Raw genomic sequence first — 15,721 nt, 5'->3', positions numbered from 1 at the left:
GGATTTGTCCTTCCCTTTCCTCCTGGCCCAGCCATTCCAAAATAAACAGCCCCCAGCAAAGAAACACAGTACTGCTTAATAAATTCACCCTGTAAGGATAGAGATTTCATAGAAGAATGGATTATTTCCAAGGGTACTAAGATAATTACATGGGTAACTAGGAAGAGTTCAAGAGAACAGTTTGAATTTTCTTATCAGTTTCCCATAGCTTGGAGCAAAAAGAAAATAAAATGCTCTACTGTAATCAAATCATGTTTTCTGAAGCCCTCTGTTGGCAAGTACACAGTTTCTTCACCACTTCCATTAAAACAGAAATACTTAGAAGAAAACAATAGTATTTCAAAATGGAAAGAAGTGGGGCCCAAAAGCACCACATCCGCTGCTCACAGCGAGTTCTTACCTGGTGGGACCACGATGCCCTGTGAAAAAACACCCCCCTTCCCACTGAAAGACAAACTGCCCCTGGCTGACTGCGGGGCAGGATCAGGCCCACGGCCAGTACCTGTGGCACCGAGGTGCTCAGCGGGTGCTAACTTATTCCTGCACCTAAGGATACAACAAAGAAGGATTTCTCCCATTAACTCGGCAAATGCCTGTAATATTTCCTACATAAAGCCTCACCCTTGCTACAGCATCTCACTCCAGAAGCAGCTGTTTTCCAGCAGGACCAGTGATGACATACAGGTAAGCCCCAGTGCTGACCAGTAAGGGTCTGTGGGAACAGAGAGTGTAGACCTCTTTGGAAAAGGAGATTTTAAAAATCCTTTTGAAGGGCTACCAATGAAGCTATCACGGAAGATCCAACGATCTCCAAGGAAGACTGTTAAGTATCTGCTCCTGATTTCTGAGATGCATCCTTGGGGTTTTGGCTTCCTTCCTAGTTTCCCAAAAAGAAACTTTTGAAGATTTAGACTTGAGAGGACAGCCTGGCTTTACCCTGCATGCATGCTTCTGAGCTACAATGAACCCTCTCCAGCTCCTTCTGCACCCAGCCTGCACTTCTACAAGTATCAGGCATCGTTCCCTTATGACCACGTGTGTGATTTTAGCAGCTCGGTGCCGGTATCACCGTACCTAAAGAAAAGTGCAGGTTATAAATACAGCAATTAACCAACTTGAGACATAGCACTTTAAAAGTGTAGCTGTTTAGTATCAGGCTTAAAATGATTAGGGCAAAAAGATAATGTCATTTACAGCAATCAATGGTTTGACCAGTTGTTAAAAAGCAGGGGGAAAAGAAATGTCACACCTAGAACCTTTACATCACGCGGCACAACCTGTCACAGACGTTTCAAAAGCGGAAAACACACATTTATAAAGCAATTAAGGCATGAAATAGCATTTTTGACACATTTGGAAGAGCACCACACCCACTCCTGCAGAATTAATCAAAGCTAAAGACACACACCGAATGCCACCGCTGCTGTGGGCAAAGCGCTGCGCTGCACCAGGGTGCCCGAGCTGGCAGCGCCAGATGGATCCTGGCCATGGCTGGGGGTGGGGGGGGAGCACGCTGGGAAGCCCAGCCCGACCCCTTGCTCTCAGCTAGACTTTCTGGGACAGAACTACAGCAAATTTCCAGCCCAGCCCTAGTCAACATCCTACAAGGAGGCACAGGACACAAGAGCTTACAGCCTGGTAGGAAAAAAGTGTAAGGTAGGTACCGCAGGGATGATGCGCATAAATAACCCCCCAAATAACCTCCAATTCACAATTCAAAACCCAGACACGAGCACGCCAGGTAAAGCAGCAGCACCCAGTCATCCACACACACGCTCTACCTGAAACTCAGAATACTCAAGCTAGAGATTTATTCTAGTTTTTAAAACAGAATTCACCGATGGATTACAACATCTGTTCCTTACCAAACCTCAGACTCTACACTCTGTAAATACTGAGCGTATATATATAGGAACATCATCTCATAAGGCACTAGAAAAGAAATTTATCTTTGTATAAAGTATCTGCAAAAATAGACAGTGAGCCAAATATCTGGGAAAATTCTTCTACATTTTCATTTTTGAATCTAAAGCATTTCTGACTTCAATGTCTTTAACTTTTAAAAATTAGCTAAGATATCATTACAGCGCTCAATACAATCCCCCTTGCAGTCTCAGACCCAAAATATGTCTTTCCCATCTATGAAGCCAGGTGTCCACCTCCCGCTGACCGCAGCAGGAATCATCACACTTGAACTTCCCTGAAAAAAGGATACGGTTTGGAAATCTAACACTTCAATATTTAAGGTATTGAAAACATTCCCCCCGCCTCCCAGAAATCAGAAAGTCCTCCTCCCCTGGCCAAATACCACCAAAGCCAACCCCTTCATCCCCCTGCCCATCACTGCAACAGAACCCCCAATGTAAATGTTTGCTGCTTGGACTCAGGTCTCACCTTAAGAAAAGACAGCCCACGCGTAATTGTGTTTGTATAAAAGATATTTACTTCAATTATCACACCTAGGGTGCTAGTGAATAATAATAATAATACATCGTGTGAGTTTCATACAGTGATATTGCTTCTCCATATCATATAGGGACCGTTGTACAGTGCTGAGAACAAACATTATATGGCTAACCAAACAAAGACAGAAGAAACAATGCCATTCTGCTGACGGAGGGAGCGCTGCCCTGCTACTGCCAGCCATATAAACTCTTACTTTTATGTTTAAACAAATACCAAGAAATAAAATGTTACAAAAGATGAGTCACAGCAACACAATGTGGGCTTCTCAAAGCTACTTGTACAAAAAAATGACACTTTTTTTTTTTTTTTTGGTCAATTGGGTCTTTGTGAGGATCTTTTTTTTTTTTTTTTAAATCTGTGATTGTGAATATAACAAACAAGCTCTAAAAACATCTAAGACTTAGTGCGTTACAGAAAAAATATAAAATACTGCTAAAAATGTAAGACACCACAATACACTGGGGTAAAAACTGAGCTTATTATTAAAAAAAAAAAAAAAGTTCTCAGGAAAAAGTACACCACTTTCTGTTTGAGTTCATCTTGTGCTGTGTTAGTAGTCGGGGCATTTCAAAGGTCTGCCCATTATCATGGCAAGTAGTTATTGCACAAATGCAAAGAGTTAATTTTTTAATACAAAAATGAAAAGGGACATGAAGGAAACAATTAAAAAAAAAAAAAACAAAACAAGAACATCCCCCCACCCCCTCCCCCCCAGCCTCCATCTGCTTTGGAATTAACGTCCAAATTCGTACATTTGACATTCTCGCAGCATTTCCTGCGAGTGGGACGCGCGGTGCCTGCTTTCAGAAAAGGAACGGTAGAAAATGCTTTTCAACACAGAAATGCATAGAGTGTTCTGACAGGAAAACCTTTATGTTTGGCTGAGGTGATCCAATAATTACCGTCGGGCTTTTTTTTTTTTTGCCTTTTTTTTTTTTTTCCTTTTCTCCTTTTTTTTTTTACTTTCAGACTATGCCAGAAGGAAAAGAACCTCGCGTGGGAAATTCATCTGATGGTTTTTAGTGGGACACCCTCGAAAGGCAAAGTGCAAATTTGCTTCCAAATCCACAGAAGTGGTGATGTGCCCTGCAACTAGCTCAGCATCTCCCATCTCCGCCCGGTGTTCTCCTGGGTGGTGCAGACCGGAGGCCCTTCGCATCGTCCCTCGTGCAGACACACGTTCCCCTGCGCCGAGCAAGGGGCAATTTCTAGCGCCAGAGTTTTCAGTTTGGCTTATGCAGCTTTTCTCTCGCTTGCTCGGGAAGCGTTACCTAGTCAGGGAAAGCCTGTCTGAACATGTTTCGACACTGCAAGAAAACTAAACTCCTCCGTGACAAAGATCAATTCACAATGTGTATTTCCAGAGTTCACACCAGGAAAAGTTGCTGCTGCACAAGGTAAACTTTTTTTTTTTTCTATTTTTTTTTTTTTTTCCTTGACCAACTTCGAATGAGAAGAAAAATCAGCTCTGAATTCAGGAATTCAAACATATGCCAACAAAGATGAACATCACAGGAAACCAGTCTCTCATTTTAAATTAACACTCTTGAGTAAATGGCAATGTACTTTGACAAAGGGGCACTGCATCTTCATGAAATTCTCAGTAGAGGCTCTAGGAGGCTAAGGGTATTTTCTCTCTCTGTATATTTTAAGTCTCTTCTCTCACAACTGAGGCTTCTTATTCTCAGTCCTAAATTATTTTAAAACTATTTAAATAATATTATTTATTAGGCATTTAGATAAAATACTTTTTTTTTTTTTAATGATTGCTCTAGAAAACACAACAGGGGCACAATGATATGGATACTACGACGAGCCGACACCACCACGCTCCATCGCTAGGACAGCCCAAACTTTCTCCAACGTCTGTTTAGGGGATATGTATACTCCTGTTGTGTTTATATCAAACAAAAACAAACCTCAAAAAAAAGAAACTGTTAAAATTAATCTCATAAATAGGAAATATTAGATTGTTTTCCTAATTACAAACCACCTTTATATATTTCACCTTATGATGCTGTAGAGAGAGCAAGCTTGAAAAATAACACAAGCGCTGGAAAGGGCTGAGGATGCCGGTGGGTGAAAGCCTGTTCTTTCCAAAACCAAATTAAGACTGGAATGACTTTACAGTGCCTCGCCATCCAGAGACAATGCGGCTCTGGGCATGGAAATGAAGACAGCACGTATTACTAATGGCACAAAAGGAGATGGTGGCGGTTAGCAATGGCTGAAGTCCACGAATGTTTCTTGAATGCTGACAGACCTACGAGTACGCCGGGTGAGACTGAGCTTTATGAGCATTAACGCTGCCGGGCGATGGTGGACTTTCTAACCCGAGACCCCACCGTGCTGCCGGAGCCAACCCAGAGGGATATATAATATTTTTTTTTTCCCCAGGAACCTGAATTCTCAACTAGAGCTCACGCTCGCCTGCATTTGACGGCTGAGACACGAACCTCCGAACACAGAACGCGAATTTCTATTGCACAAAGACTTAACGCACAGTGTTTGAAGTGCTCATTAGCAAAAGGGGCAACTCGTGTTGGGCATTTGCTCCTTGATCAGTGTTTGCTCCCCCCACCCCCCAAATGAAAAGCGGCCGTGAATGCTGCAATCTAGATCACTGTGCTTCAGATTATTCTCCATGAAGAGATTAGGAAATAAGGCACATAGCTTTCCAAGTATAGAAAGTTTGTTAAATAGGAAATTTCAGGAAAGTAGCAAAAACGAAAAACTTAACGGGAAATGCAGTAACAGACAGGATTTTGATGACACGCCTACTGAATGAAAAGAAAATAATTCCAAGCTAAACTAAAATCTTTCCCCCCCAGGAAAGAAACTGACCCATGATCTCCATCCCTCTAGAGGAGGCGAGAAGGAAATGGAAGCCCTGATCAAGGAAAAAGAAAAGACTGATACAGATGTGACCTTGCTTATGCCCCACACACCTCCTTTACAAACTAGATGCTCAAGTACTCCCTGTATAGCCTGTACTAGCATCCAGAGGTAACTAGGTACTTTGGAAACACTTTTAAAGCTAGTAATAATTTACCCACATATAAATTATACATCAAAATAGCACTAAGGGTCTAATGCAAGCTAACAAAAGCCAGAAAAGTCTGATTGAAAGACTGATTGTAGAAACTATTTTCTGTGGTTACTTGGAGGTAAGATTGTACTTCAGAGCAAGTCAAGTGCCAAGTTTTATTTCTACTCTTGAAAAGACAGATGCTTGCCTTTAAAAGGAACTGCATAACAGAGAATTTCTGTCTCATTCCTAAGAATACTTCAATTTTCAGCTCAGGGAGAGCAAGAACAAACTGCTTGTTTTAATTTAATACTTGGCATAATTTACTGATCAGCTGTTTTTGTGATTGTTTTTGATATGTCTTTGCTGTTTACCTTCCTGCTGTACACAGATATAGGAGAAAACATTTTACATGTGAAAATATCTGGCAAATTAACTTCCTGCAGGCTGTATCAAAGCAAAACCTACAGACAAGGTCTGACCCTTCCTTTCAAATTACTTGGCTTCTGCACATCTCAGACCCTTGGAATTATTTTTCTATATTCTGAACGTGATCTTCCCCCTCCTCGTTAGCTAAACCTGCATATCTCAAACAATCCAATCTCTCAGATGGCTAATCCCCTCTTTACAACAGGGAACTTAGCTGACAAGTGGGAAAATGGCATCCTCTATGCACTGAAATACATACTGGTTTGAAGCCCTCACTCACCCACGCCCCAAATGATTTCACGAATTTGGCTGTAGCAATTCTACTGCACTATTAGGACCAAGCATGCTAATACTACATATACAGAGGGGCTTTTCCATACCGGAATCATGTACATATACACATTTAACAACTCCTAAAAATGCATATTAATTACCCGCATAGACAGAAGAGGATAACGCAACTTAACGCCATTATTCTTGTTATCAATAGAGAGATTGCGCTGTTATGAACATTACCACAGAATTACACAGTAACTATGCGAAAAGCAGGTATGTCACCATAACAGCTGGAAATTCCTGGCGCGACTCTCCATTTCCAAGGATCTTTGGATGAAGATTGTACTACATAGTACAAACATCTCTAAAATTAAAACAAAAAGTCAAAAGAAACAACATCATGGGGACTTTAGGCATCCACGTTTGCTGTACTGGTTCCTGCACTATTTTGTTACGGTTAAGAATGCAGTCATTCTCTGTGCTTGGCTGGTTCAAATTACAAAGAAACTGAAATGATACCGTGAAACCAACAGTTTTAATAATAAGAAATCTACAGAACTGTGGCAAAAATCTATTAACATCACTGTGAGTAAAGCAAGCTTGAAAAACGGCAGCAATTGTCCTTCATAGAATAGCTGGACAAGGAAAAATACAATAATCTTATTAATTTTTTAAAAGGAGTCACTTCCTTTTAATGCACTTTAGTGCCAGAACATGTTTGTGAATAGCAATGAAAATCACACCCAGGAATCAGATCAGTTCTTTTCCATTCGCAGAACAGTTGTAGAAACGCAGACTTCACAGACAGCCGAGGGCTTTGGGTTTGAAACGGAGCGCCCAGGTTTTGGGAAAAGCAGGTGTGATGCCTCCATCAGTCCCTGACTGTACCAGAGGATGCTGGTGAGGAGGATCACCAATAAAGTTCAAGGAATGACTTTCTTCAGCTGGCAAATGACCTCACAGCTAATAACTTATATTAAATATGCCACAGTACCACTTGGCTGGGGGAGAAATCATCCCTGAAGAGAGGTGGCACCACTCACATACCTGTTTTTAAGGCTTTTTGAAAACTTAAGTGCACAGGCCTAACGCTAACCTTCTCCAAAAGGATAAACTTCACCTTCAGAGCATAAAACCTTTTTATCCTTGCATATTAATAGGGTAGGGTACAGTACATGACCTGGTCATGCAGGACAAATCGGTCCCTAGGCATAGCATAAAGGGCTTTTCTTGCTATAAAGTTCATTGTTAACTATATTTTATATATAACATAGTCAATATATCCCATAAAAGAGACAGGGAGGAAAGAACAAAATTGGTGAAATAGTATTTCTACATTTTAGAGTTCAAATACGTATGCAAAGGAGACAGGGACTGCTAAGTCACTTTTCAAACTAAGAAGCTTGAGCCAGAAGAGAAATTCAGAACTTGTGCTTTCCACGCCAGTGATTCTCCTTGCAATTTAAAGCCATCCGGCAGGATTTTAAACTGCTGGGACAAAAAAGCCTTTTTTTTATACAGAATTTTAGAATTCTCTTATTTTTCATAAAAAATAAGTTGATTGTATATGCAATGCAAAGGAAGAAAACATTGATGTTCCAACCGTGGGGCAGCAGAAAGTGCAAGGGGAACACAGCAGGCCAACAGATGAGCGAACTGAACACTGCTTTGCAGCTGTTTTATCTGTGTGAGTTCAATTTAGGAATATGAGGCTACAAGCAGCTTGTCTCACCAGGGCCAAAACTGCCACTCGCTCATGGGAAAGACCTGATTTGGTTTTAGTGAACGTGAAATCCCGCCCCCACCTAAGAACCAACTTTTCTTCTTCTCCTCCTGTTTCTGATAGTCCTCAAGAAGCACTCACAGCTCAGCCACACACTGTGGTGGCTTTAAGACAGAGAATATCCTAGGATACATACACTGGAGGAAGAAGAAAGAAGAGATCATTTAAGAAATTCACGCGTTAGAAAGAGACACAAATGAAGCAAAAATAGTGCCCTCCATCTGCATCTTAAAATGTCACCACATTGGGTTTGCAACAAATTGCTAAGATTACTGACCTCTTTGCAACCTTGCTAAAGGCACCGGTCCAGATTACTGCGACATTTCAGCTCAAATAAACTATTTTGGATTCAAGTGCAAAGAAGTGTCCAAAACCAATTACTCCCCCCCCCCCCCCCGTATTCTCATAATTTATATATGGTCAAAACGTTGGGATTTTTTCCTGTTTCTAACCTGCCCTGTTCTTTCTAGGAGCATTTTTATTTCATGTGAGCTTTAAGAATACTTTAAATTCAGAATTTTAAGATGGAGAATGACAAACTTCTGACGGCAGCTGTCCTAGTGGGGACTGCAATCACTGTTAGCATTTTCTGTTATTTTATTACATTATTTTGTCAGATTTCCCTCAATCCTATTTTAGGTGACTTTATCAGCTTTGTAGTCTCAATTGCCACCGAAATGATGCACTTCTCTTACTATTTCACCCATTAAAAGACTGAAAAATAGCAACTTTTAAGTAACTGGATCAGAGAATATTGCATAGAATTGTCGTGTTCATGAACCCCCTTGTCTAGACAATTCCCATATGAACAAGTTACATAAAAATAACGCAAAGATCTTTCACCTAATGAGAAAGGCACATACATCCTTTTCAACTGTAAGATAGATCTCTCCTATTACAGCAAGGAGTTTATTAGTAAAGGACTCACTAATTCATGATATGGGCAGACTGCACTGATACTGGTTCCTTTAAGGAGTGGCTCTATTTATAGGCATTTTACAGACAGATGAACAAATAACATGGTCAAATTTTATGGCATCAACAGCAATTGTAATTAAATGCATTTCTGCCAATAAACATGCACTTCTGTTGTCTGAAATCTGTATCCTCAAAAATGGAAGTGTATCGACAATCCTGCTGTATGACCCCTCTGCAAAGGGATACTCTTCCCTTGCTTTTAGCCAACAAAGTACCACACTGTTCTCCTTCCCTAACCATCCAGACAGAAAAATCGACAATTTTAACTGCAGTATAAAGACATTGCTGTTAAAATAGCCCAGGCCCTTCATCCACAGCTTTACTAAGAGCATGGAACTGGAAACAGAAGAAGAAAACAAAAATGCTTTTAAAGAACCGCAGGAAAAATCAAGACTCCTGGCATTTCTGAAAACTGCCTGTGCTTTTATCCATCAGGAAAAGAAACATCATCAGCCAGGGCTCTGTTGCCATGCTCTGTGCTCTACAAAACAACTGCCCTGTGAGATGAGCCCCACGCCACACGTGCCTGAATAACGCCTTTTCCTTTCCCAGGGATCAGTGACCCAAGAGGGTAAAAGCCACCGTGCCACTCTTTGGCATTTCTTCTCCTCCAATCTTTTTTGCCCTTTTAAATACGTTAAAAAAAAAAAAAAAAAAGTTATTCCAATACACATTTTCCTAAAAGCATTACTTCCGAACGCCACACTTGATCAAAAATACAGCTAAAATCTTTCAGTGTTGCTGAAGTTCAGTCTCTGAATGGGGGAGGTCTCTGCCAGTTTGGAAAGCCAGTAGGTAACTCATCTCCAACAAGAGAATCTCAGCAGTAGTTCCAAGCTAATCCATTTTACTTCCCACCGAAACAGAAAAGCAGCTGTGACCTTGGCTAAAAACCGGGAACAAACAGCTGGGAACATCACTTAAACTCTACGAGCTTGATCTGAGGGTGTTCATCTGCCTGTGCCCTTAAATAAGGTGGTCACTAAGGAACCCAAAGTGACTCCCGGCAGGACGGCCCAGGTCACCCCAATAGCATCTCAGCAGGCTAAACCACATTCAACGCAGATCATTAAATATGAAAGAACAAAAGGAGCTAAGCCATTAATAAAGTGCCAAAAATATAGGAAATACTGACAGCATTTTATTTGATTAATTTTATAATAGATACCAATGACAACCCTTGGCAGGATGGAGTGACTTCTGACTTATGAATGCTGTCTTTATCCAGCAAAATTACATGATTCAAATGTAATAATGGAGCTCAGAATTAACAGTTAGTGTTATAAAAGAAAGATTTCCTCTAGGGCAAGCTACAGATATGCTTTTTAAAAATCATTACAGCATTAAAAACTGGGCAGATGCTAAAGAATCCTAAAGAACTAGTGGAAACCAGAAAAGCAAAACAAAAATAAAATTTTTTTTTTAAAAAAAGATATAAGTTTCAAGGCACTTATGTATTGCTTATTAAGAAGAGAGATTGACCTTAAGTGCTGCATTTGCGTTCAACCTGTGAATACAGTTCTGTTCTCGTATAATGCAGCAAGAGCTCTCAGTAAGCATCATGGAATGCAATCATATAGACACAGGCACAAGAACAGTTTGGGGAATATTAATTTAAAAAAACTCGTCAAACAGAAAAAAACCTCACTATCGAGAAAGCTGAGAGTAACCACTTGACTGCATCAAGCACCTGGATCTCAAATCAGCAGACGAGGACAGTAGAAACAGACTGGCAAGTATATTGCCTAGAATTAATAAAAAAAACCCAACCTGAACCAAACAACAACAAAGAAAAACGAAATAAAAGAACGTAAGAAAATATCTGTGTCTTCTAGTCAGAAGTTTTGCTTCTTGGCTGAAGACGCATCTTGTTATGACTTGTATTAAGGTATGTGTATTTTTACCAGGATGTGCATTTATCGATGGAGCTGTGCTTTGTAAGTCAAACCAGGACACTGTACAGATACAGAGAGGTAACACTTGGCTTCCCCACGTTATTTCCCTTGCTGGCCATTCCCACAGACTAACTGCACTCCAGATAAGAAGCCGTAACCGCTTCCAGCACGTGCTGTCACATACTGGTGTCTGTTACTACAAATTGTCTCCTCAGCACATCACAGAAAGGGGCAGTTGCTCTCTCTGTTTCTCAATTTTACTTTTGCATCACAAGTCCCCAATTACCCAAGGAGGTATCCTGAAACAGCTAGCAGTAAAAATAGGAAATAAATCCCTGCCTTTCAGCCTCCTAGAGCCTTCTTTTCTTAATCATGAAAAGGATTGATTTTAGTGTACTGATTCTTAATTTGTGAAAACTTGCGCTAAGTGCTGCTGTTGCATGTTAAGAGACTGTAAATGAAATACATAAGTTCTAAAACATCATGCAAGAAATGTGGTTTCACATCTTACAGTCAAAAATCCTACTAATGAATTAATACAAGCACACTGAGGTGTAATATTGGGAACATACCTTTAAAGTCGGAACTCCTCTCCCCATCCCTCCCTCCCCCAAAATCAGAAAAGTAATATTAATTAAACTTAAGAAGTAATGAATGCACCATTAAAGTGTCATCAAAAAGATGCTGACCTAAGACAAAAGTTCAATGATACACAATACGGTCAAAAAGTCTTCAATCAATAATATACAGTATGACAACTACATCTTGTAAATTATACCCAATACTGCCGGCAGTCTATCCCTCTAAAGAATATTTGCCCCCTTTCATCCCTTCCTAACAATCAGATAATAAAATACAGCACCTATAAATAAGCAAAAAAAAATTATATATATATATATTTATATATATATATATATTCCGAAATCATCTATTGTTAGTTTTAAAGATATGGCAATAAAGGAGTCTAAATTAGCAAACTTGTAGAAGCCATAACTGATAAAACAGCTTATTGAAAAAAGGTGGCAGTAATGCACTCTATGTGTGCACAAGTACGTAAGAAAATACACAGACGTATAAAATTGCACGCACACACTCACGCACACACATCCTTCCACGCACCTCTATGCTCACGCATATACATATAGACAACAGGAGGAGTTAGAGACAAGTTAGAATTTGATTTGTACTTTGATCAGCCCTAACCTGTGCATAAAATAATGGAAAAAGGCTGTATTTCTGCAGGGCAGAATGGTCTAGACTGGGACTCGAGAGCATGAATGTTTTGGTTTGGAGTTTGGGCTATTTCCATCCCGGTAAGAGCCCGTCTGGTCATTGCCATGTACTCTTTATCCACGCAAAAATAAGCTTCCCACAACTAAAACGTATTTAAAATCAGTGCTTGCGGTGGGAAGAGATTCAGTAAATGGCCACCAACAGCAGGAAAAGGTCTCTGTCTGAGGCAGCTCCAGTCCCCTCTTAGTGGTGTGTGACAGCAATCGTACACGCGAACTGCATTTTCATTGATTCCAGGTAAGCTGAATATTTTGGGTTACAGAATACGTCCCCAAAGTAGCAGGCTGAAATGTTACTGGCCAACATTTTTTTGAGCGATCTGTCTTTACTGAAAGGAAATTCAGTACACTACGAACCAAGTGAAATGATCAAGTACATGCTGTTTCTAAGTTGTCTCCTAAACCTCCTAGATATGAGGTCTGATCAGCGTGCTCTGTGGTTAGAGGTTAAAAAGCAGATTATAAAATACCTAGATTCAGATTTTTTTTTTTTTGTCCTGATTTGGCCTAAAATGGAGTGTATTAAACAAATTCTGGTCTGCAAAAGACCAGAATCAGTTAAAGCTATGAAACAATGTGCACTACGTGTCAATATTCTATTTCACTTACAAGAAAACACTAAGTCAGCTACCACAAATTAAGATATTTTCCTGATGTGACTTTTTTTTTGTTTTGTTAAAAAATATGTGGAGTAAATGTGTTTTTTTTTCTTTTTAATTCAAAGTTTCAAACAACAAGATTCTTTTCTTTTCTTGAAAATATGTAGGAATCCAAACTAGTGTGTTTAGAGTCGGTTGACTGTGCAATCTCTTAGTGGCAACTGAACAGCTACAAAAAACTTTCTTTTTTTTTTCTTTTTTTTTGAAAAATCTCCCCTTTTTTCCTGGTTTAAGAAGATAATAGTGTATTATCGCTCTGTAGCCATTAGATGGCAGATAAAAAGCCCCCTTTTAATATGTGGGTTTGATTTTTTTTTTCTTTTTTTTCTGTTTTTCTTTTTTTAAAGCCCACACCAAAGAGGAGGGCACAAGGCAAAGCTGTATGAGTTATTCCAGAAATTGTGGAAATCACTTAGGGCAATAATAAAAACACTTCAGGGTACAAAAAAGCTTGACTACACATTTCAGTTTTCTTCCTCGAAAACACAAACATAAATTGGGCTTAACGCTCCTTTTTGTTTTCTATATGCACCTTGGCCTATGGCGTTTTTGCCCTGTGGCCCGCAGGGCGGTTAAGTGCGCAACACAATAAAACCAGTAGAGGTCCAGTTTCACTTCCCAGCTCTCCAGAGTTGGGCGAGTTTAATCTCAAAACTCCCACTCGACGGCCTCTTCTCGACTCGCGGCCTTCTCCAAGCGGTGGATGATGTTGTTCAAGTTTGCCGCTTTCTTTTTCCTCAAGGAGCTGTCTCGCGTGTTCCTGGAGCTCGCCGCCTCGGAGAAGCCGAACAAGCTCTGGAGAGAGTTGGCTTTCTGCGAGCCTGCGGCCGGCGTCGAGCTCGTACTTGGCACACTGGAGATTTTCTCTGAACTTTCTTTTGACTTGTAGGAGCTCTCCCCTGTAAGGACTGAGGTGGAGGCAGCTGAGGTAGAGGCATCCCCTTCCGTGGCAGAGTTTGGCAGTGTCTCCAGAGCTTCTCCCGGGCGCTGCGATGCTGGTGGAGAGCTCTGGCGCGGTGCTCTGAGCCTGCCCTCGTCGTCGGTGTCCTCCAGGCTCTCCGCCTGGAACGGCTCCGCTTTCTCCGAAGACCTGGCGCCTTGCAGTGCCTCCTCCCCCGCCTCGAACGCCGACTCCGCTGGCCCTCCCTGAGACTTTGTGGTTGCATTGCTGTACTCATCCGCCTCCGGGCCACTCGGCTTTCCTTCAGGTGGGCCTTCTGCGTCCACGCCATCGCAGCTGTCTCCCTCAGAGCTGTGAGCGGCCCTGCTGCTTCTGGCGGAAGGAGAGTCGCTCGACCCAGCCTGGCTCTGGCTCCCGGCCTGGATCTCCTCGATGAACAGCTCCCGGCGGATGCGAGACCTAGGAGACAGGGGAGAGGGATGGTGAGTCTGCTGGGGCTCACTCGGAATCACCCTGCTCTACAGACATGCCGTTCCAGGTGCCCTTCCCTGAGACGCCATTTTGTCTCAGCCACAGGGCTGTTTGACATGCCCTTCCCTGAGACGCCATTTTGTCTCAGTCACAGGGCCATTCGATGTGCCCTTCCCTGAGACGCCATTTTGTCTCAGCCACAGGGTGGCTGAACTGTGCCGGGTCAGCAGGAGCGCTCGCACACTTGAACCCAAAAGACTGCCTGAAAAGGCGTTTGGAAGAACATGAAATATTGTCTCGATGCCCTGAATTGCATTTTCCCCAGGCGGCTGCTGGCTGCGAAGCCCGCTGTGCTGGAAGGATGCAGGCTGCCGAGGCTGGGGTGCCCCGGGGGCTCCCCACAGCCTGGAGGGGGCCAGCAGGCCGAGGAGCCATCTCTGGTGGCTTCTGCAGTGCTTTGTGCCAAGATTGACCCCTCTGACCCAACCAGGATTCTGTGTATTTATCGTAAATCTGACATTGATGACCTCCCCTTCTAGTAGCCTCAGTGGGCATCATGGAATAAACCAGAAATACAAACTTTACGCAGATAATCAATTTGTACTAAAATGATCGGTGAAAACCAACGACAGCTCACCTGCCCTTTTTCTGCAAGTTTAAATTAACTTTGTAATTGTATGCTCGACTTTTACAGCCCTGGCTGTGGTTTAAGGGACAGAGACGAAAGGTCCTGCAGCCTCCCACCCCCACTACAAGTCTGACACCAGGTAGGTGAAACTCTACAATACACTGGACCAGAAAAGGGCGGATTTTAAAAATATGAAAACATTTTTAGTAGACCCAGAAAAAAAAAGGCTTGTAAATACAAACCAATCCAGATTTCCACTAGAAATGAGCCACAATTTGCCTAAACAAAAAACAAGGATAAAATCTGGACAACCTTCCTTGGCGTTCTGGATACCAAGGAGAAATGAAGATGAAACAAAGGCTGTTGTTCTGGAAGTGCTCTGGGGAAGCAAAGCCTTTTGACAGGTTGTCAGTCTATGAGTTAAGTCTGACTTCTGCCTCATTTTTTATTTAAAAAATCGATTTCAGAACATGAATAGTGACAAGGCAAGCAGTGCACTGCAAGGGAATTAATGCACTCCATGTGTGGTTAAAAATGCCTGGTGTGCCACCTTGTGCCTCCTATTACTTCAGGCGTGCAATAATACCCCGAACACGCCACCTTTGCCATTTAACTTGGTCCTTCCTCCCTCTTCCTTCTCTAGGAGCTCCCAAGATCCTCAGAAGTACAGAACAGTATGCAAAAATCTTAGGGTCTAGGCTAACTCATTCTCTGTAGCGCTCTGACAGGAGGAGAGGTTATGACCGCTGTTCAGGTCCTTATCAGCACCCAAGAGGGACCCCCAGTGACCTGCGGTCACAGATGAGACTACAGACACAGGGAGAGTTTAGCAAAACCGTCATCCTTCAGAGCAAAGGTAACACTTTCGGTTTTAGCCTGGGAGAACTGCTAAGGGTCTTGCAAATCACAAGCGAA

General features: G+C 41.8%; 1 protein-coding gene across 7 annotated transcripts in view; it reads right to left on the bottom strand.

The window, feature by feature from the left end:
- CUX1 (cut like homeobox 1) overlaps positions 1–15,721 on the bottom strand; it is a 281,049-nt gene that overhangs the window by 19,642 nt on the left and 245,686 nt on the right. For 6 of the 7 annotated variants that reach the window (XM_080393233.1, XM_080393234.1, XM_080393235.1 and 3 more), the window contains one exon: positions 8,373–14,166. The exons of the other annotated variant lie outside the window; for it this stretch is intronic. In XM_080393233.1, the coding sequence (XP_080249359.1) occupies positions 13,455–14,166 (712 nt within the window). In that variant the 3' untranslated portion in view covers positions 8,373–13,454. Of the gene's footprint in view, positions 1–8,372; positions 14,167–15,721 lie in introns of those variants that run through there. 7 annotated transcript variants of the gene reach the window in all.

This window comes from Falco punctatus (assembly GCF_963210335.1).
Source record: "Falco punctatus genome assembly, chromosome: 1".
NCBI lineage: Eukaryota > Metazoa > Chordata > Aves > Falconiformes > Falconidae > Falco > Falco punctatus.
This window is presented reverse-complemented; position numbering and strand designations above follow the sequence as displayed.